The sequence below is a fragment of the Branchiostoma floridae genome, chromosome 1, assembly GCF_000003815.2.
Source record: "Branchiostoma floridae strain S238N-H82 chromosome 1, Bfl_VNyyK, whole genome shotgun sequence".
Lineage (NCBI taxonomy): Eukaryota > Metazoa > Chordata > Leptocardii > Amphioxiformes > Branchiostomatidae > Branchiostoma > Branchiostoma floridae.
This window is the reverse complement of record NC_049979.1, coordinates 29,150,308-29,173,517: the sequence shown is the minus strand read 5'-3', so window position 1 is coordinate 29,173,517 and position 23,210 is coordinate 29,150,308. Positions and strand designations below refer to the sequence as shown.

Sequence of the window (23,210 nt, the reverse complement as noted above, 5' to 3'; positions counted from 1 at the left end):
TAAGGGTTGCCTGGTATTTATCTCACCTTTCCTCTTAAACAAACAAGAGTGTCTATTACCCAGATAAAGCCGTCGGGGCTGTGGGTGCTCCCAAAGCTAACCAAGTGGAAGTGTAATGCTATGTCAACATAAACATTTCTGACATGGGCAATGGAGTGAGGCTATCACTCGTGGACCTTTTTTCCATGCGTTTCCAGTTTTATAATCCGAGCTTCTACCAGCGGAGGGTATCCTCTTGCATCCCACTGCAGTGCCTTATCCACCTGTAACTTGAGAAAAAAAGCTTTGGAATTCCAATATTTTATCATGAAGGGCCCCTGGAATGTACAGTATGTGCACGCTTGGTACACAAATGCATTGCTTGGCACCTGGTGTGAAACGCTGCTTTTACAACGCACAAAGGACGTATGGCCAGACAGCTCATATACTACAACGTTGTGTACGACTTAAACAACCTTCCAGATATGTGTCTCCCCTTGCTTAAAGATGCTTAAAGGTTCTATAAATAAGTTGGAGATTTGGCCAATATTACGGTTGCTGGGCCTGAAGTATTTGAGGCGTAGGTGCAGTGAAGCGTGATAAACACCTGGGACAGGGGAGCTCGCATTCCTTAGGTTTTAATGCATGGAAGTGTCATGTGAGGTGCTGTTTCATTGCTATTTTATGCATTGATTGTGACCATAGAATTACAGAAAAGGTGTATATTGCATTTGAGATATCACTTTGGGCATTCTACAATGCCATAATTTAGGGTTCATACCATTTAGGCTGTCTCCAGGACCCATCCTTCCGTCCCGGGATGAAAATTTGCTTGTTAGGACAGAAAATTTCACACATTCTCTGAACTTTAATAATTGCCACGATATGATAAAAATGTACTTTCATAACAGCAACAATATTCTAATAGCCACCCTGCAAAGTACCCTTTAGATAGATTACAGACAGGTATTATCAAAAAAACATTCTGTGCCGCAATCAACCTGGTATTTAATTGGACAAACTTCAACCGGGACCATCTTAAGAAATACTGGGTTGATCTTAAAAATCACTTTTGCAATGTGTTTCTAGATTCTTGCTTGTCAGCATTCAGCCTTAGCAATATCCCTCCCAAGTAAAATTATTAGATAGATAACAGACAGGTATAATTATGTATCACAATCAACCTGGTATTTAATTAGACGAACTTCAACTGTGACGATCTTAAGAAATACTGGGTTGATCTTAAAAATTACTTTTGCAATGCGTTCAACTCACTGAATAATCATGCTTGTCAATATACAGCCTTAACAATTCCTTTTTCCACTTGCTTTGGGTGAAAAATTGACTTTGATCTCTTATCATCCCATTGAAACCACTACTCAAGATTTGAAAAGGTGCCTTGAGAAAAATGGGGCGATGTAAGGAAATCTAGGGCTGATCTTGAAAATAATACTTGCAGCACAAGCGTGAATAGTTGTTCATCAATTTTCAGCCTTGGTAACTAAGCCTTGACCAGCTGTCAGCCAATCAGATACTCCCAGTCGTCTTCTAGCATCGAGCGAAAAATCAACCTAGATCTAGCGATCATCCCATCGGCACACATACCCAAGGTCACCCTCTCCATCATATACAGAAAATCTGTTTTGAATTTTACCATTAAGATTTCAGATCAATAATTCTATGTCCCATGCCAGCGGCCAGCCCAAAAAGAAGGCTTAGGTCGGCTGAGGTTTTTTCTAGGGTTAACTAACTCAGCATAGGGTCAGTAACTGGAAATGCAGCATTTTTTTTCTTCAGCCTAACTCCAGGATGCTGTCGAACCATCTTAAGGTGTTTTGAAGATATCAAAATGTCTCCCGGTACAATTTCATACGCAGCATAAACTTTATGAGATGACACGTCTTTTATGTGGATGAATTCTCCAGGGCTGCTTTCCAGTATTAATGAGACACCACGGTACAGGCAGGGCAATCAAAAGTTCTCCATGCTACGTGTTTGGAATGTTTCATAAGAATACTTAGTTAGTTTATGCCCATATTGAAGTCCATATGAGTTCTGTACTGACATTACTTTGGGTTGGGTAAAGTTTTTTTCCAGGTTAGAAACCAAGGCTGCACAATGAGTCAAAGTAGATAAGTTTTTCCCCCACAAATGTCATCAAAATATGTCAATACGCAACTCATGTGGACTTGAATATGACAGGTGTGAAAATATGGATGTAACGTTAATTCACCTTAATCCGTGGGGTAACCTATTTCTATTGTTTTCAAAAGCAGGGTATTTAGGGCTATCATGCCGACGAAATGTGAGTTAAAACTGCTATATTTTGAAAATATTACAATTTGAAATAACCATCAGTCAACTTGATATCCCTAAGTGTGCTGTTTTTAAAAACAACGGATACAGGTTACCCCACGGATAAACTAAGGTGAACTAGCATTAATTGGTATAGTAACTGTTGTATAGTGTATTAAAGATTTGGCTGGTTGGGCTTTACCCTTACATTAGTCATCCATGTGCAAATCTTAAGTTTCAGTATTTTCTTGTCACTTCTGATCTGATCTGTTATGAAATATCAATTTAATCAAACCATTATGAAATATCATTTAATTAAATGTGATAAGCTTTCATGATAAAGCGTAGGATGTGATATGGTGTCGCATAGATGGCGGATGTAACACAGAGTTTAACATACATCAATTAATCAATTAGCATTCTTTCATTTAAAAATTCCTTGGGGAATTGTTGTAGGTTACTTGCTTAGAGGTGCAATTAAAGCCCTGAAAACCAGTATTCTTCCCTCTAAATCATTGTTAGGTGACATATGGACCACCATTCACCTGTTATGGTAGAAGAATTTGACTATTTTTGTCTAAAATCTCAGCTTTGTTTTGTACTGCGCTGGAGGGTCAAACTAGTGAACCAGAATAATCTTGGCTGCTCTTAGTCTGACCTTTCTATGAAGACACGACAATAAGGCGATAAATCAAGTCAATAGACAATCTTTTAGAAAAATACACAATTGTCTGCATTGCCTTAGTTGTCGTTATTTTGCCAGACATACATTTGAATCATATTGAATTGGTTGGTTTGAACTATCCAAATCCCAGTACCCTGCAACGGTATGTTCTGCTGTGCCCTACCAGATATTATCGATAAAACGTCAGGGATAACACGTTCTGATTTATCAGCACTGCCGTGTCGGGCCCGCAACAACAAAGGCCCACAATTATCGGGAACCCATTACTAACAGGTAGAGTGAGCTAATAATGTTATGGAGAATTAATGCACCTGCGACGAAACGCCACATAACAGCGTAGCTTGTGCACTCTTTGCGCTGACCCCAAGAGGCATGCTACTGTGGGATTCAACAACGTAGGCCGCGGTGTACAGACCGAAATCAATTCCGACCCGTTTGCGCCCCAATGGATCACTCGCTCTCCAATATTGATCTTGGTCTGCAGATATATTTATGAGCGCAGACAGTCAAATCTGGGTTTCAACCCAAGCATTTTATGATTGCTGTTGGCGAGTCAGGCAGATAATGGTCACTGGATAACCAATTGACCGATTGAGAATATTTTAGTCTCTGCATCTGCCCCCTCCCCTCGAGCCACCAATATTCTAACAGATGGTAGCTGATGCATACTACATGTTGGATATTTGACCAGTCATGACTGAGAGCAGTTAATGCCCTATCACTCATGTGGGTTACCCGGGAAAAGTGTTCACATTTCAAACAAAAGAGGCGACTAATAGCAATGTAACGTTACATGTAGCACACAATGTCATGTACATGATAATGATTCTGCAGAATACTTTAAAGACTCATGTAACGCTAGTTCACCTTTATCCGCGGAGTAACCTATATCCGTTCCTTTTAGAAATTGGTACTTAGGGGTATGAAGTCGACGGACAATAGTTTTAAACTACAATATGTTGAACATATTTACTACTTGAAACCATCGTCGGTCCAGTTGATATCACTTAATACCGTGTTGGTAAACACAACGAATTAGGTTACCCTGCGGATAAAGGTGAACTAGCGTTACTTGGCTTCTCCAATAATTAAAGAATGTTAAACTCCAAATTGAAAGGCTTATCATTTTCCAATAGATTATGTGTCAAAAACATGATAATGTCAAATAATAATGTCGATGAATACGACAACTTTTTTGACAATTCCACTGCACGATGTGTGTTTTGTAAAACAATATGATACATGTACTCACTAACCTTTTGTAGACCCTACCATTCATCAGATGCTTCCTTTATCATGAATATTTTTGGCATAAATGAGGAGCAATTATTATGAGCACATCATTGTTGATGTGATATCAAACTAGGCATAACAAGACAGTTTTTTTGTATTACCCCGGCCTTGTCATGCATACTGCATTCAGCCATAGGCTCAGACATTGCTTATAACTCAATTAGTGGGTACTTGGGAGAGTTTGCTGAATGCTTTTTGATGCACTCAGAACTAGAGGGTACCTTATATTACCTTGTACATAAATTTTGTACTGTGAAGTAGTATGCATTTTATTCTTTTGCTGTCTAGAATTATCATTTGGAACGTAACACCCCCTTCTGGACTTTTACACTAATTTGATAGTCTCATCTTCTTTTGACAAAGTTCCTAGTTCAAATTCTTTATACCCACTGACGGCAAACAAAAGTAAGTTTCTAGTTTTTCCTTGATCTAAAGTTAAGCTGCAACGCCCATAACACACAGAGTCTTGCTTACTAAAGACTTTTCCGAGAAATAGCAGAGACCTCCTGCAGTCAGAATGTGATAATGGGAATATTATGGATGAATGGATAGAAGTATATTGAAGTAAGCTGTGGGTAGGTAATAAGACATGCCTTGCAGACACATTAGTCATGCATGTGTTCTTTGAATGAGGGAAACAGGACCTGGTATATTACCCACTTGAGGGCTATCTCATCATATGAGCTTAGGCTGGGACTGGCTAGAGGTAATGTTATTGTAAAGATGTTCCATTTTATTTTAGCTTAGGATATTAGTAAGTAATACTGCCATTACAGAAATGCCTCTGAGTCAGAAGCATTGCTTTTTTCCATTACTTATGATAGCCATAGGGTAAGGCCAGGACTGTTCGGAGCATTTCATAGTCTAATTTTCTTTCTCCTATACACAAGGTATTACAGTTTGGCTTGAAATCAGAATATCATAATGCATGATATCATAATTCATTATTTTGCCAGAATCATTGAAAGTTTACAATGTTGTAGAAATAGCTTTCGGCAAAATTTAGAACAAAAAGGGTCGAAATCAGGGCTCTAGCCAGCGTCCGTTTTTCCGTCAATTGACGGAAATTTGCTGCATGTGACAGAAAATTTTTTAAACCAATCCGTCAACCTTGACGGACAAAAATTCTTGGTGGAAGCTACAGGCGGCTTAGGGACGCTGTCCATGGCCGTAAAAGCCACACACTGTTTGTCTTGCTATTGTTATGATTGTTGATAATGTGTGTCGGCGCCCTTTCGCATACAATAATCTCATTAAAACCCCGTTTTTCAAGGTCTCATTTCCGTCTTTCTAACTTAATTTTTGCGGTTTTCATGCCAACGGGAATTGGCTGACGGAAAGACATTTCGAGCTGGCTAGAGCCCTGGTCGAAATCTAAAAAAAAAAAGAGAAAAAAAATGGTTACCTACTAATCTTAATTTCTTCAGGGCTGTGATCGGAGACACAATGGACCTATATGTTCTATTTTGTATTCATCCTTGGCCATTAATGGTAACAAGATAGACAAGGTCAGAGCTGAGAACTTTTAATGCAAGTGGAGCCTGTTTGGCATTCATGTGCCATGTAGTGCCTGTGAGAACACTGTAAATGACATCAGGCTACATGTAGCTTTCGTGAGCTCTCTGTCAAATGGGACTATAGATTATCTAAAAGCACACTTACTCTAATCTCATCAAACCCTTATCATGTGTATGTCGTGACCAATCCAGTCCCACTGTTCTTATGAATAATAGATTTAGTATTATCTGCCACCTTTGTTGATCATTTCACCACAAATCGGTGCATAACATCATGATACAGGCTTGCCTTTGACTTGTATTGGATTATCTTGATTAACATTTGACCTCACTTGTCACTCCTGCGATTTATCTTGTTTGACATCAAACATTTTGATTGTCAGTGACAGTGTTGTAGCTCCTGGGGGTGGTTTCAAATCATCTGGGTATGTTGACAACTACCGGTATGATGAACTTTAAACTAGATCTATAGTAAGATTAAACATGTCATTTCTGATCAAACAGATGCCTTTCAGCGGCTCAACCATGTTTGTAATTTAGAGGAAAACACAACAATAAGGGGATCAGCTCGTGTCAAGAGTTGTAGAACTGAGAACAAGTCTATCAGAACACCTGAGGCTTAGTCTGACCTACTGGGGGGCTAATATGTACACCTTTTGTCTCCAGCCAGTGAAAGGCGTGGTTATAATTGGCTGAAGGAATGCATCCATGTACGAATCACATTCTTACAGGATTAGATCATCATGGCGTCCGCTGAGACCTATGGAATATTCCGTACGAAATACAGTATGATCGTGGCGTAGCACGCTACGCAGGAGTACTTGCGTGTATCGATACAGGTCAGAGTCATAGCACAGCAAAGAAGACACCAGCTACGTTCGCTTGTAACATCACAGTAGTTCACAATTACTAACTAACCTGAGACAGAAGGACACCCTTGTTTATATTTCAAAGATGACCAGCTGTGGTGAAAACTGGGTCTTCTGGGCTTACACCAACCCACTTTACCTGACAAATGTTTCAGGTAAGATAGTCGGATTTGCAATATCCAAATCGCGCTATGTACTAGATGCTGACAACGTTACTTTATTCCAAATTTGTAAGATTCGAGTGCAACCAGGGCATGTCTAAGAGTAAAATATTCATAGACACCCTGAGGGAAAATGCTTACTGTCTTTCTCTGAAGGCATTCTGAAGGCATTTTGGCACAAATAAGACAGGTAAAGAGCTGTAACACATAACTCAGCAGATTAGTCTTTTTGCAGGCTAGATTTTCTAGAAGAGAAAGGCTTTTAGCAAAGAAACAATGCAATTTATGGTGGAGGATTTGCATGAATTGATGAAAAATTCACAGGCGGTACACTTATCATAGGTCACTTCACACATGCACATCTACATTAAGTTTAGGCTTCGTGTCAGGATTTTGGCAGCTTGAAAGCCTTTCACACATAGAAGTAGGCAGATAACAACATACAGAAGACACAAACCTAGTATGTTGTCAGTTTCTTTGTCACTACAGGGACAATACAAACTTGGGTAGATTTAACCGCAAAATAAATTGGACAAAGTCAACACATTTATCATATAATTTGAGAAGCAGATATGTTTAGATAAAATTTGTAGAAATATATAGATCCCTATATCATGACCATGCGGTTTGGATTTTCCTTCCTTAATTCAAGCTGTACAGTCCAGTCATACTAATTTAAAGAAATACATCAACCCTCATAATTCTATACTGGATGCCATACTGCCACATGAGAAAAATGCATGAATCTAAACTGCGATTTAAAGGTATGAACCAAATTGAATGCAGAATCAGTAATCCAGAGGTATACACAACTCTAGTATAGTGTTCAAGACAATCTTGGGAAGGCCTCTATAACTTTTTTTGTGGCAGCATTATCAGACACCTGGTGGAATTATGAGAGTTATATATAACCATACAGCTATGGGCTGGGGTTTTTGCTATGTTATCAACTAGACTATATGTCAGTAGCAATTTTATAAAATCATTTACGTTACTTTGAAAGTCCTATTTGAATTCTTTTCTTGAATCCCAGGACCACCCCTGGGGTCTCATGGGAAAATTTCACACCTTGCCCTTGAGTAGGTGGGAGGGAAAGTAATCATCACAATCCTTTCACTGATTACCTGATAATAGACCACTTCCTGGCCAATGGGAGTTAATTAATCACAGCTACTACAGTAACTGGAACAATAATGGACCACTTCCTGCAGTCTTCCATTAACCTTTCATCATTCTGTTGGCCCAACAATGTCTCCCTGACAAATCTACAACATCCATATGTTATCCCTTAGTAACTGTTGTGTGTAAGGCCACAGCAGGTACATTTTATGAATCTACTTGAGAGGAAAAAACACAAGATTAGACTACAAAACAATATGCCAAATTTTCGAAACATAGACCATTGATGCTATCACAGCCAATAAGTGTTTTATATTCATCCCAGTATCTAGGAAGTGCACAACGTGACAAGCGGTAGTATGGTACCCTTGAGTTTTAGTTGGCATGCAACAACATAATACTGAAGTCTCCAACTCTAGTGTTTTGTACAACTGTTGAATATTAAATCTTACAACAGATTTAGTCTGACTCTTGCAACTTCATTTATGGCTCAACCTCACTAGTGTCACTTCTTCAAGTACACATACTAAGGTGACCATGCATATGCGACATACATTTTTGTCATTCCCTCATCATGTTATCCATCTTTGGAGAGAATAGAATTTCTTGTTTTTCCCCTGATATCAGGCCTTAATCAATGTGCAAACTGATGTCATTCATAGAATTTATATGCTTTGGCCTAATCCAAAAATGTGTCATTTTTTAACTAGCTTGATTGATATAAATGAACTCTTCTTTGAAAACACCTTCTCCTGACCAATGGCCATCTTTCTACAGCTACTTTATACTTTGATTGACAGTGGTAGAAAAAGAGATCATGTTACTGCAGCTCCTAGCGGTGCTGATATAATTTATTAGCCAATGATATCTGAGCCAAAATGTGTCAACTCATGCCACTATTTTGTATCAGTTAGTATGTATTGATTAGACAGCCTCTTTTGTGGGATCATTACCTAATTTCCCATTTTATATTGGTAGCAGCTGTTGTGTGACCTCATTGGTACATTACACATGTATCACATCGTAAACCTGATCAGGTATTTTGATACCATGATGATTCTATGCTTCACTTGGGAGACCTACATATCAGTCTGTGCTAATCTAGAGTTCCATGACCTCATACCTTCCCCCAAATAATTTTGTCTCATTACATGTACATTGATGCAAAGGATATGTGAAGCAGTCTCATGCTAGCATAATCTAAATGTAACGCTAGTTCACCTTTATCCAAACGGTAATCTATTGCTTTCAAAACATGGTACTGGGATGTCAAGTCAACAGACTGTGGTTTCAAAATCACAAAAGTTTCAAGATATTGTAGTTTGAAAACACCATCCGTTGACTTAATATGAGTAAACGCCCCTTTTTTAAACAATGAATTAATATATAGTATTAGATTAGCCCACGGATAAAGGTGAACTAGCATTCATGAAGTCCTCTTTAGTTACATGTCCTGCAAATAGCCGTCTTCATGAAGATACATGTATTGTGGCATTTTCTTTTAATATGCAAATGATGTCAAAAAAGCTTTCAGGACAATGCATTTTTGGATTGAAATTATGACAGCAACAAAATAAAACACAATGAAAGCAATGAAGCCTGACAACTGCAGGTAAACTTTATATTCATACATTTTTGTCTATTTCGTGCAGGTATTTACAATTCAAGCCATCAGCTATCGGTTGCATATACCAAGGACATTCAATATGCCCTTGCACAGCCTGAAGAGAACTAAAAGCCTTTCTATATGTCCTTGGCTAATGGAAAAAATTGCAGAGTAGCAGCCGATGGCTTCAAAATCAAAGGCTTAGCAAAATCTCTTTTGATGAGTTGAACATTTCAGAGTTAGTAGAGACGGAAGGATGCTGTGATAATGATAATTTGAAGCAATGTACAGGTGATTTAGGGAGTCTCCATTGACTTCTTCCTGCCATTACTGTAAGCCTGCCTCAAGGCTGGGGATTTTCTCTCTCGAAACCTGCCTTGTGATCAGTGTGTAAATCACGCACTACTTCCTAAATCCTAGTATGGGAATGTAAAGAAACATCATTTCAAGACATGCATTTTCCATGGCCATGTTGATTTGATTATGTGGATGGCATCCATTTGTGCACCCCAGATGTGTTGCAAGCGTGTCAATAAAAAAAGTTCAGCCAAAAAAAGTGTTCAGAACGGACAAGCAAATGACTGAACACACAAGGGTACCAAACAAGATTTTTTTTTCTTAATTTTTGTTCTTTCACATCCTCTTGACGTTGGCATTTTATAATACAACATGTATTTAGTAAATTGGATCAAATTTTGAGTATGATTTTGCAATTCACGTCATATATTTCCTTATTTTTCGGCTGTTTTGAACGATTGTAGTGACGGTATGGTCAATTTTTTTTTTTAAAGGATGAAAATTGATGCACGCGCAGATGTCATTCACAATAAACAAATCACATGGCCTAACTTATTGTTGGGACTAAGTCTGACAAATCTGCATTGGGTTGAACAAAATATAAATCATTAGTCAAATACCTCCAAATTGAGAAAAAAATGGTAATTCTTTTAGTGGGCATATTTTCACAACTAGAAACTATGATGTATCACCAACAGCTGCACATATGTACATTTGTTAAGGTCCCTTAAGGGGAGGGATTACAAAAAGATCAGCAAAATAGGATTTTGCATTATTGAAAATATACTCAAACCAAGAGGTTGTAGTGAAGATGAATATGCCTGTCGGTAGGTAAGGATCTGATAAGCGCCAGCGCCAAATGTGCAAGATTCTGATAGGAGATGAAACAAAGTTTAGCTGGTATAACTGATTCAGTGATTGATCCTGGCACAAATACCTACGTTGCGACAGTGTTATTATACGACAGATCTATCCGAACGGCAATTGGAATGTGCTGATGTAATCACAATGTGTCTACAGGGGAGGTCCAGATGAAAGCCCACCATTGATCACTGGGTCCCAGGACTATACTGGACCAGATGGGGACTTAACAGCTCATAGGCGCAATAAAGCACTAGAAATCCACAGGGTATTGACTTTATAAACTACCCCACCTACCGGAATGTACTACTACACATATATTCTAATATTAGGCTTTAGGTTTTCTACATACAGCTTTTTGTCATATTGAGTTCTCCTCAATCATTTATTGATTTTTGGGTAAGGGGAAGTTTTCTAGGAACATGAATTTGGCGATAGACTCTAAGGGTGTGCACATGGTTTTAGACATATGGTGTGGTGTGTTACTGTGAGCTTAGGTCATAGATAATGTGACACAAAGAGAGACAAACAAGCAAATAAACAAACAAACCAAACAAACAACTAGCATGAGATAAATTGGAAAGATGTCCCAGAATGGCAATGTTGAGACATAGAATTACATAAAACCAGGAGAAACCATTAAGTTCTTAGCCTAACCAAGAAATAAGGGTCAGAACTCAAATTTTGGGGCATAATTATAAATTGTAGTAAAAATCTTCAATCAATATCTTCACCTCACCTCCCCTAGTCCCAATATCCACTATGTTTCAAATCATTGGGGTCGTTACTTTCAGGTCAACGTCCATTTGAAAATCAGTTAAAGTGGTTAGAAAAATAAGCTTTAATAGGGTGATGGTGATCAGACCTGTGTGGGTGGAGTTTTCATACCATGAAATCTTCAAAGACATTGTCAAAATGTTTGATAAGAATTCCCTTCGTATTTCCAGTCGAACCGCAGGTCACCGTAGAACGCGTTATTCTCTGAAATACGGCTTACGCCGGGTCACGGACTGACCCCGCTGCATGGGTGTAAACAACAGCTTGTTTTGCAACAAAGACACCTTAGATATACATAATGTTTATACTTTTTCGTATCTACATGATTTGCCCAGCACAGCCAAGTGGATATTTATTGCATTGCAAAAGATCAGCCAACGTTGTGGCCCCTCAAAAAAAGCAGTTTTCGGTCTGTGTATTTGTGATTATCTTTTCTCCAGTTGTCCGGGACACAATCAGTTTTGTCCACAGTCGGACAGTCCACTTCCTCACCTTTACATTGATACCAAACTTGAAGGGTAAATTTTAGGAGAAACGGTTTTGCCCCCAAATTAACTGCGAACATGCGCAAATCACAGTGGTGAAGTTTCAGTCTGGTTGTAGCTACCCAAGCACACTATCCTGCGGACGGACCCAATTTTTAGACATTTCGCATTGTGTCACAAATCGCATTTTTTGGTACAAGAATCTGAATGGGTGCGGCTGTCACATGCAATATAATAAGTGGCATGGTGATAATCAAACACACATAGACACAGAGTTTTAGTACAAAGTAAGAGTTTTTAAGATTCATCATATTTTGAGTCAATCTGTTTCGAACTCCTGGTCCGAACCTGGGTTCGAACGGTGGAACCCAGCCGGTACGTTCCATGTTCGTGCCGCGAGGGTCAGGCCTAATATTGCAAGTTCAGATAGCATTTGGAAAAGTTGATATAACTAACGGCACAAGTCTTGCCGTCGCAAATAGATTTCGGGAAACCCACCAAAATAAAACTAACATTATCCAGAAGCCAGAATAAGTAGGATTCATGTGCAAGCGTAATGATGTCAAAACATCATGGCTGAGTTTTGTAAAGCATAGTGAAAGATCAGTGTGTGCGGTTTCTCATTCGAAAAAAGACGCCGGGGAATTTGACATGGCTGTAGTTTTTTTGTGGGGCAAAACCGTTTCTCCTAAAATTTACCCTTCAAGTTTGGTATCAATGTAAAGGTGAGGAACTGGACTGTCCGACTGTGGACAAAACTGATTGTGTCCCGGCCAACTGGAGAAAAGATAATCACAAATACACAGACCGAAAACTGCTTTTTTTTTGAGGGGCCACAACTTTGGCTGAACGTTTGCAATGCAATAAATATCCACATGGCTGTGCTGGGAAAGTCCTGTAGATGTGAAAAAGTATAAACATTATGTAGGTTTGAGGTCTTTTTGTTGCACAACAGGCAGTTGTTTATACGCATGCAGCGGGGTCAAACCAGGACGAACTGCGTTCCGGCTTATGACCTGTCGTAGAGAAGGCTGCGCAGAACGGATGCGCATAGAGCTCTGCGGTTCGACTGTTTCAACCAGAAAGAAGTGGTCATATCATAGTCTATGTCAAAAGTTTCAATCTGCATTTAAAGAACTTTATTTTCCTTACCATTGAAATGCATTGGTCTAAACATATCAAAAGTAAGTCATATGGAAATGTCATAAAGATTCATTTCCTAGGGCCATAAAAAGTAATATCGCAGCAAAATGACTACCCAGCAAAAGACGAAGATGTGGTTTAGGTTGATTGCGCAATGAATTTTAAAAGTTCTGCTTTTTTTATTTTGATGCCATTTGCTTTATATTCCTTCTGGCCACTTCCAAAGTACGGTTTGGCAGCACGAACGAGAATCCTAATGGCCAGAAAATCTCTAAAGCATTTATGTAAGGGAAGAATATGATACCTGTGCTTTATATATGTACTACTGTAACAGTATGATGCAATTGCACACTCTCCTCAGGCCTAAAGTATCAAGATAACCACCATCAACAGTATCATTTCTAAGAAAACATAACACTTATCTCAGTTTTACTGGACTTTTGATCCTAATTTGATCCCCTGTAAGTTACAGAGTGGTCAAATGGTCCATAAAGCTCTTGGAAGGTTGCCATACCAGAAGCAAGACTATGAATATCATAGTGTACCACACAGTATATTCCGTATCAACCCAATGTACATGTACCAGCCTGACTGCAGGTATACGATTGCCCGACAGCCAAATAAAATGTATTTTAGACATGTCATACCAAACTGAAATATCAACATAAATATCAATGTGAAATGCACCTGTAGTTGAGAAAATTCGGTAAGCAAATTCTAATGTCTGAATTTGGTATTTGAATTTTCAACACAGTCACAGTGCACACAAAGTGCATTTGAATCATTCAATGGAAGACACGTCAGGTGCGATTCAATTTTGAAGCCCATATAAACTATATGAACCCAATCTGGAACACCCTTATATTATAAGGGCCTGATATGATAAAACAGTAACTAGAAATGATCTAAGAACATGAAATAGAAAAAAACAAACATATTCCTCCCATTTTGATATCCATGATGCATTAAATCTTGAAAACAAGTTCTAGATTTTTTTTGTAACTCCCGGGGAATATGAGACATGTATGAAATGTGCGTTATGGCAGACGAACAGCTCTCCTGAGACAAACAGAAGATGAAGATATGCTAGGCAGAGAGTCAGACCATGTAGCCATTTATGACTTAAAAGCTTCCAGCATTATTGTAAAATCCAGTAAAGGAAGAAGTATGCCTTACTTAAAGCCAGGGGCTCAGATGTTCATGGAAAATTTATAAGATGTTTATGGTACACTTTGTGTCCAGAAGGCCCAGGCTGGGTAAGAGCCAGAAAACACATTATGGTACCTTTATATAAAGCATTACAGTTGTTATATTCTGCAATTTATGGATAAATAGTCCAGATCTACAAAGTTTAGGGATCCAAAACATTCATCTACTGTACCAGATGGCAGATACTTTAAACACACCAGTTCAAGAGAGACAAAGATATAACACTACTTAAAGATCAAAATATAATATGAACCAAATAACGGTGTGGGGTCGTGTGCTGTAAAGGCAAGGTGTTTTGGCTCAGACCCCAGAGGTACTGGGTTGAAAACCTGTTATGCTACCAATGTTATACCAGGGCTCGAAATACTTTTCTATACATACCTGCACTGGTGCATGTACATTCAAAATTACCTGCACCAGACAAATTTTACCTTGAGCCACTCTGAATTTAGGAAGTATGGATCATTGTTCAGGACCCATTGCTATATTTTTCTATTATATTTTATAGGTGGTATCAGTCAATGCAGCTAATAGCAATCCATATACGCCTAGTATTTATGTCTAAAACCCAGTATATGGACCAGTGCAGGTTAGGTGCAGGTAGACACCAGAGATAGTCCTGCACAGCTTCAATTTTACCTGCACGAACCTGCATGTGCAGGTGGTATTTCGAGCCTTGTATACCCTAAGGCTTGTGAAATGGACTTAACTTGACTTTCCTCACTTCATCTGGGTGTAATAATCAGCTTCTAATAATGGGTACCTGAATTCAGCTGGGGAGGTCCAGTACATGTGAAACGGTAGCGGTGAACGGAGAGGGTGGGCTCTGCCGTTCGGTACCAGATCGTAGACATGGTGGATTATCCACCATGTCTATGATCAAATTCAAATTCAACAAATTCAACCCATTGCCCCTACAGCCTAAAAGGCTATGGGACTACATTTTATCTTATAAAATTGCATATTGCAAATGCGAAATGACTCGTATCTTGTATGAAGCTGCTGTGCATTTAACACAAAAATTACCACGATTGTATAATACTAAACACGGATATTGCGATCTTTGATGTAAAACGTAAAACTTTGATGTCATCATATCATGAGACATGAGGTTCAAACGTAATGTAGACAGTAGTTGGTAGTAGTAGTAAGGGCGGAAAGCCTCTAGGAACCATGATTTACATGATTGTATAGTAAACATGTGAGTGAGTCTACGCACTTCTTAAAGGTGAAGACTGAAAACAAATATAGCTGATGGCTGCTTATTTGAACATCCATACCAGCTGACTGTGAGTGGCTAAGGAGAGGCCCATCAAGGGTGGAACAGTCTATTTACTTCTAGTGATTGATTTTTCTGGTAGAATTTATTTCAACAGCTCTGAGGTAATGTCAGATCAGGAAGGTAGGGTTACCTGTATTTGTTTTTGAGGCATCAGCATTCTATGATATGTTTTGGTAGTTAGGAGTCATTAGTCAGCTTGTTTGGGCATGTCTATTAGGTAATTGCATGCCCGTAGCCAGGATTTTGGTTGGGGGGGTTCTTTTTGGTAAATGTGGGACCATCGAGCGGCGTGAGCTACCTAGGGGGGTCCGGGGGCATGCTCCCCCTGAAAAATTGAAATTTTGACCCTCTGAAACGCAATTTCCTGCATTTTGACGGGCAAAAATCGCTTGCGAAGTTTAATGGAATTTCTATTAAAGGACAAGGCTTTTGCGTAAGTCTTTGAAGCCAACTCCCTCGACATATTTTCACTATGTCCGACATCAAAGGCGCGAGGCGTCGTAATGGAGGTCCGGGGAAATTTTGAAATCTGGAATTCTGGGGCAAATTTTGCTGATAGACTCACTACGATTGGCTGAAATGTCTATCAGGGAAAATGCAAATCAGTCATGCCTTTGAAAAAAAACTCTTGGACATGAAAAAGTGGACCTTCGAGCCTGAAAAAGCGGACCTTTTGAGTGTGTGGGGGGGTTCTTCCGAACCCCCCGAACCCCCCCTGGCTACGGGCATGAATTGTAGTGTCAACAGTAACTTGTAACTGCCAAAATTAATCAGGGCCATTCCATTTAGAGACTCTTAGAGAGAGGGGGGAGGGGAATTGGTATATTTTTCATCAAAAGACAGGTACAATGTAAGCCCTTCATAGATGTTCTTTGACTTTGAGTATAATTTTGGAAGAAAAATGTTGCAAATGTACAAAATTGGGCATTTTCACATACTACTATGTAGTACTAAGATAAAATCCATTTGAAAGCTTAAGATTTTCATCAGAAAGAAATTTCTAGAACAGTTACTGGATCTTTTTAAATCACCTGTGCTGCATGGTATATTACAACTTCGCTTACACAACACTACAGTGGCCAGTTGAGGTCAACACACTATCAGGAAGAAACCATTGGGCTCAAACACAAGTTTCACCCAAAACACCCCCATTCTTATGCTTTCCAGCCAAATTGTTCGATGTCATTTTGCAGAAGATTTTGAGAAATGTGAACTCAAATCTAGACACTCATCAAATTAAACCCTTTCGTCGCTTTGTTGCCATACACTATGGTCAGACAGTGGACCAAAGCCGTGGAAGAACTGGAGTGTGCACTTTTAGCCAGTGAGAAGAAAAACTCACCAAGAAAAATGTGAAGAACTTGTCTCCACAACTATGAAAATAAACACAGAGAGGACAGAATAAGATACAGTACGTGGGAACAGACATGACAATTGGGCTGAAGTGCCACAATTGAAGAAGGCTGTCTGGATCCTATCCCGTGGGATTCAACAATGATCTTTTACCCATAACTGACCCGTAACTGAGCTACAAGAGGAGCAATCAATATGATAATAAATATTAGAAAGTAACTTCTGTAAGAAATGGAGATCTCATTACTAAATATTTGAACTTACAGCAATGATCATGCTACCGTACCTTTGTGTGTCTGCAAATTGTCCCTAAGTGTGAACACGATAACTTGAAAGTGCCCGAATGGATTGTCTTGATACATGTACTTGGTAAGTTGGTAGGTCTTAACGAGGCCTCAAAATTATTAGAGTTTGGGCCACCTAGCAGCTTGGTACAGTACTGCAGTGCAACTTCTGCTTTGGATATGTCATGTTATGGACATGCTATGGTCATGATTTTCGAGTGCACATGGTACATAGCTCTTGAGAGTAAGAGTAAGTAGACAGGTGTACATGTAGGTTTGGCCCCCTAGCTGCTTTTTCAAAACTGAAGGAGTTGATTTTGTTTCAAACCTTTTTTTAACAAGGACACCATCCTATAGTTTCCACAGCCTTGCATCACCAGGCCACACATTTTAGATATTTTTCCTTGCTAGAATTTTCACTTCCAACAACATGTATTTGCACTGACAATAGCTCACAACCTTAGAAGTTTGAGATAATGGACGTTGGAGATGATTATACCCCTTTCCAAAGGCAATGTGACCTTGCTTTGTACTGCAGAAATATGCAGGTAGTACTACGTGCATAAAGGCAGGTCACCTTTCTCTAAATGCACACAAAGGTCCACCCATAATCCCAATAATTATGTTCCCAACATCCCTCCGAATGGAAGTTCTGTCAGGTGTAAACAGATCCAGCCTGTACACTAATACCTGTTTGAAGACAAAAAAGGAAAGGTAAATACCAGGTTAAACTAGGCCAACCAATGAAGCAACATGACCCAGAAACTCCTGCTTGTGTCAACTGACAGATATTCCCACACATTCCTGCGGGGATTTATACAGTAAAACCCAACCCAAAACAGGATCTTGAATGTCCTTATTATGTCTTACTCTAGTGAGAAAACTAGTAGTAATTACTAAAGTAAAAGCTATTACAACCTGTATGCAACGTCAGAAAAATGTGCTTCTAACTTTAAAGTAGCCGAATACAATATCCAAACCCTACTTGCTTCATAATCTGCTTCTTGTTGTGTATTACAATTTAGGGAAAATTATAACGTTGGTTACACGAAATTCCATACCAACCAGAATACATTGTCGAAAGCTCAGTTATTGTTAGCATTTCTTCTCACTGACAGGAACAAAGTAACAAAATGTAACTGAAAAAGGCCCCCCATGCCAGTTGATCCATGTATAGTAACTGAAATCGTATAATCCAGTCAATTCATGTCATCTTTTGTGTTGTTGTCCCCAGGATATCCGGAAGGAAGGAGCCACCCCAGCCACGCATACGTCATTGAGAATCCTCACACTGTAAGTACATGTACCTAAAAGTTAGTCACATACATGTAAATGTATGTTGTGACATATGATAGCTGACAGGCCTTACCAAATTAATGGGTCCATTACCCCTTTATCAGGAGGTAAAAGGATAAATTGAATCCTATAGTCTTGTCCTATTTTCAACATCATTGACTTTCCATTTGGCACTGCATCTGTAAGCAGCGCCACCTATGCTGCAGTGCAATATGAACCAGTCAGAATTGCCTTGAGGAAGGTGACAGACGGTCACCAAAATGTCAATAGAATAAAAAAGAACAGTTGTGTACATAGAATATTTCTATAATTCATCATTGACAAGTGTGTTGTAACTGATGCCTTTTGAAAAGTAGTAAAATTAATGGTATGTCCTGTGACAGTCATTAATTGCAAATTTCTCCACGAAAGTTGCTGCTATCATCTATCAATTTTGGTCATTCATCAAGAAATTTTAAAAAAATGCATTGACTCTACATGTACTTCAAAGAATTCTAGAAGGCTTGACTGTTTTCAGAAATATGAGTTGTCCTACACCACTTGGGCAATATGTTAGGTTAATGAGATCATGGCAATGACATAATCATAAATAAGAATCATGTGGTTCCTCCCTCAGACTTAACAATCATGTCACTATATGTTGTGAATAAAAGCTTCAATCTCTGGTTTGAGTTGCAACAGCTACAGTAACTGCACTTCTGAGTCGCTTCTTTCATTTCACTGACATGGTGGCAGCAGTGGGATAGGAACCCACTCCATCAAAATGACTGTTACACTAATTTCATTTCACTTGCTGTTACCGTCCAAGTAACTGGCACTACAATGACACTGCAATTTCCAACTCTCACAGAAGGATGAACAGAAGAATGGTTCCCAGAAGACAAAAGCTGCAGCAGCTCCACCCGTCAGCACCACCACCAGGGACCTGTCCACAGAGGAGGCGGTGCCTGGAGACGACAGCTACCTGGTGCTGCTGGACAAGAAGGAGGAGGACCAATCATCCGGCTTCAACATCATGAAGGGGGACAACGGCAAGATCTTCATCCAGGACGTCCGACAGGGAGGACCAGCATGGAAGTCTGGCAAGATCCATGATGGTGGGTACCTTACACTGTGATACAGCTTGTAGCATAATCACGTTATCAAGTGGTGTCGTGTTGGTGTAGCGGTTAGGTTGTTAGGCCCTAAAGCAAGATATCATTAAGTGTTGTGCCCTTGTGTTTTCCTCACTTCACCCAGGGGTGAAAATGGGTACCTGTCCTCAATTGGGGTGGTATAAAAGGCAGGGAAAGGAGAGAGATGGGTTCTACCTTCCAATACTATGCAGTTGCACATTTTGTGGACACAGTGGATAACAACATACATGTACTGCCCCTATGGCCTCCAAAAGCTTCATGGGCCTAATAACTGTATGTTATGTATATAAATTATGTACCTCAGTAGCCAGCACTACCAGCACTAGCTATAGCTGGTCATAGTTGAATTTGACGTTGACATCAGCTATTGAAATTAATAAACATAACACATTGATTGTCACAATTCTCATTTTGAAATTATTTTCCGTTTCTTAGGTGACCAACTAGTCAGCGTCACTGTCTATTTCACTGATATTGCGTACGAGGACGCGCTCACGATCCTGAGTTACTCCTCGCCCTACAAGGTCCAGCTCCGGCTACGGAAGCCTAGCAAGCGACCCAGCCCAGTGGCAAAGACTGTACCCGTCACTATTGAAATGCAGCCCGTAGCATCCGCCAGTGCGGAGACACAGCAAGAAGCTGCCACACGGCAAGATGCTGCCAAAGTTCTACAGCCAATACAGGCTGCCACGATAGAACAGGAACCCGCTGTTGTTGTGGAAACACAACAAGATGCTGTTAAAATGGAACTACATCAGCAACAGCCACCCATAAATGAACCTGAAGTCTTAGAGACGTTAGAACCACCACCTTCTCCTGAAGACAGACTCCCAGAGGTTTGCGGAGTAGAAGATGTTGATGAAGTTGACGAGGGTCTTTCTGAAAGAAAGCACAATGCCATTGTGAACGAGGCCAACAGAATAGTAGACGATGCATTTGAATCGGCAAAGGAGGAGCTCCGTAGAGAGGACATTCGGCAAACAGACACGGAGAAGCCACTGACGCCCAGACTAGAGCGTAGATTATCCTCGACAAGCTTGCCAGGGGCATTTCCTGAGGAAGCCACATGGAAGTCCCCCAACCCATACCCTTCCAACCTACCGGAGATCAAATTCACCGGCCAATCAAAGTCTCTTGATCATCTGAACAAATCCATAGAAACCGACCTTCCCGACGACATGAGACCACGTTCCCTGGCAGACATAGACTTCTCCAAATACATTCCTCCACCCCTCTGAAACCCCCTCCCCCTATGACCCCTGATACTCCAAAACCCATCCCACCTGAGAGAGGGTCGGCAAAGAAGAAACGGAAAGCTCCCCCTCCCCCCACAGTGACTCCCCCTACCCCATCGGTGTCTCCCCCTCTACCGTCAGAGTCTCCCCCTCCCCCTACAGTTTCTCCCCCTGCCCCCTCGTTGCCTCCCCCTTCGGTGTCACCCATTGCCAAGGAAATTCCTTCCAAACTTCTAACCAATGAAACAGCTGAAAAAGAGGAGGACAGAAGAAAAGATGAATTGACAGACAGTGGATTGGAGTTGAGCATATCAACCCCTAGCCAGGAGGTTGCCCCCACCCTGCTGCCCCCACCCCCTCCCGCAGTTTTACAGACGCATGTGTCGCAGGACGGCAGGGCTCCGGACGGCACCCAGGAGGAGAAATCTACCTCACCGAGTGGAGATTCTGGCATCAATGTAGACATTGGCACAGTGGAGCCACCCTTACTATCACCACCTGTTGTTCCAACCATCCTACCAGGGAAAGGATCTATATTGGAGCAAAAAATAGAGGTAACTTGCTTACATCTATAACTTGACATCCACTTGCCTAGTAACAATACAGAAATGTTATTTTTGTAATCTACTTTCTGCATTTGATCCCTTCCCTTTTCTTTTCGAAAAAACACATCTTGCGGGCATCTCACAGGACCATGCCTGTTGGTGAATTAATCAATGTTTGCAAATGAAATTAGCTTAAGTCACCAACAAATCGCTAATTTACCCACAATTGGTGCCAATTGGTTGCCTGAAATGGCAATTTTTTAGTCACCAACAGGTGTGAACACTACGAATGTCTTTTTCGATGATGTCTTCCAGAATTAGTTCATTGTAAGATAATCATGTCCATAATATTGTATCCATTTAAGTCACCAATAGTTTTGATTTACATGACAAGTTTTATCAACTCTCACAGGAGCAGGCAGCGCAGGAGAGTGCACAGGAGTTTCAGAACTTCCTGGATTCTCAACCGGAGAAGTCTCTTCTACCTGATGTACCTGCCGTAGCTGTACCTCCGACACCCCTGGAGGAAGACGAGGTTATAGCCGAGCAGAAGGAAAAGCCTGAAAGAAGCAGGTACTCCCCCAGTGCACTCACCCAGCCTTTTACGCTCCCACCTGTGGACTTGAATCAGACGCCGACAGAGGAAATCATCTTGAGCTCCAGTAGCGAGTCCGAGTCAGAACCAGACGACAGCAAGTACAAGAACATCCGGGTTGACGAAGTAGATAAAAAGAGATCCTCAATGTCTTCCGAACCTGAAGAAAGACCCGGTTCTACGGAGGGAGTGTTTCTGGCCACTATGGTCAGCGTAGCAAGTAGTGAGGAGTCTTTGTCAGAGGGCGAGGAAGAGCCACAGGTTGTGATGACGTCTCCTGCGTCAGCCAAGCAGCTGAGGGATCAGTTCTTCAACGACATGAAGCCGACGTCAGGACTAGAAAACAACATCATGTCCCCAGGGACTCACACTGTAAATAATACCGAGGAAATACACGACACACGGACTCCAACAAAGCAAATATCCTCGACAGAAAGTAGTGAATTGGACAGTATCGGTCAGCCTCAAGCAATTCTTGACCAGCAGCCGGGAACGTCCAGCCCAGTCCTGGTTGACCCCTCCAAACCAGACAGTAGAGGTGGGCTGCAGGGGGTCAACGGGACGCCAGAAGGCAGCTTTATGGTGTAGGTTATTTCAAATCTTTTGGAAGTACATGTAAGTCTTGCAATAAGTATTTAAGACATCTGTTTACATATCCTGTATGTTGACAAAATAGCAAAATTGACAAATTAGTGAGGTAAATGATAGGCACTAGCAGTAGGTGCAGGTGAGTAAAATTTGTTAAATCTAAAATACAAATAATATGGCTGAACAAGACCATTTTATGTCACAAGTTTTCATGGGCATCTAGATAGGATTCCATGAATATGTGAGAAGCTAGCAAACTGTACTGCTAACTTCTGAATCAAGAAAATACAATGTCATGCAGAGTGAAGCCAGTTTGTCACTGGACTGAGGCACATTGGTGACTGCTTGTGAATGACATTGCCCAACCTGGCGCTTGAAATGGAGACGTTTTTGAAAAGGAAAAAAGAAGAAGTCGTTATGACCGTAAAAGAAAATTGGCAAAAAAACATTTTGTCACCAACGTGCCATAGTCCAGTAAGATACCCGATTAGTTGGCATGTGAGCTTCAGGTACAATGTAGGGTCTTGTTTGGTCTAGTGATTGTACTTAAATTACCCAGGTCAAAACTTTGCCAAGTTACAAAAGTGGGAAAGTCTTGTC

General features: G+C 40.4%; 3 protein-coding genes across 5 annotated transcripts in view; 2 read left to right on the top strand and 1 right to left on the bottom strand.

Moving 5' to 3' along the window:
• LOC118429175 overlaps window positions 1-20,917 on the top strand; it is a 31,594-nt gene extending 10,677 nt beyond the window's left edge. The window contains exons 1-4 of one of the 2 annotated variants that reach the window (XM_035839632.1): window positions 6,226-6,793; window positions 18,450-18,508; window positions 19,362-19,608; window positions 20,083-20,917. In XM_035839632.1, the coding sequence (XP_035695525.1) occupies window positions 6,724-6,793; window positions 18,450-18,508; window positions 19,362-19,608; window positions 20,083-20,885 (1,179 nt within the window). In that variant the 5' untranslated portion in view covers window positions 6,226-6,723 and the 3' untranslated portion in view covers window positions 20,886-20,917. Of the gene's footprint in view, window positions 1-6,225; window positions 6,794-18,449; window positions 18,509-19,361; window positions 19,609-20,082 lie in introns of those variants that run through there. The other variant, XM_035839624.1, reaches the window with a different exon arrangement.
• LOC118429263 (L-carnitine dehydrogenase-like) overlaps window positions 1-23,210 on the bottom strand; it is a 38,055-nt gene that overhangs the window by 2,760 nt on the left and 12,085 nt on the right. The window lies entirely within an intron of this gene.
• Window positions 20,884-22,923, top strand: LOC118429204 (pollen-specific leucine-rich repeat extensin-like protein 2). Its single transcript, XM_035839669.1, has 2 exons — window positions 20,884-21,436; window positions 21,840-22,923. The coding sequence occupies exons 1-2, from the start codon at window positions 20,900-20,902 to the stop codon at window positions 22,608-22,610; spliced, it is 1,308 nt and encodes a 435-aa protein (XP_035695562.1). The 5' UTR covers window positions 20,884-20,899; the 3' UTR covers window positions 22,611-22,923.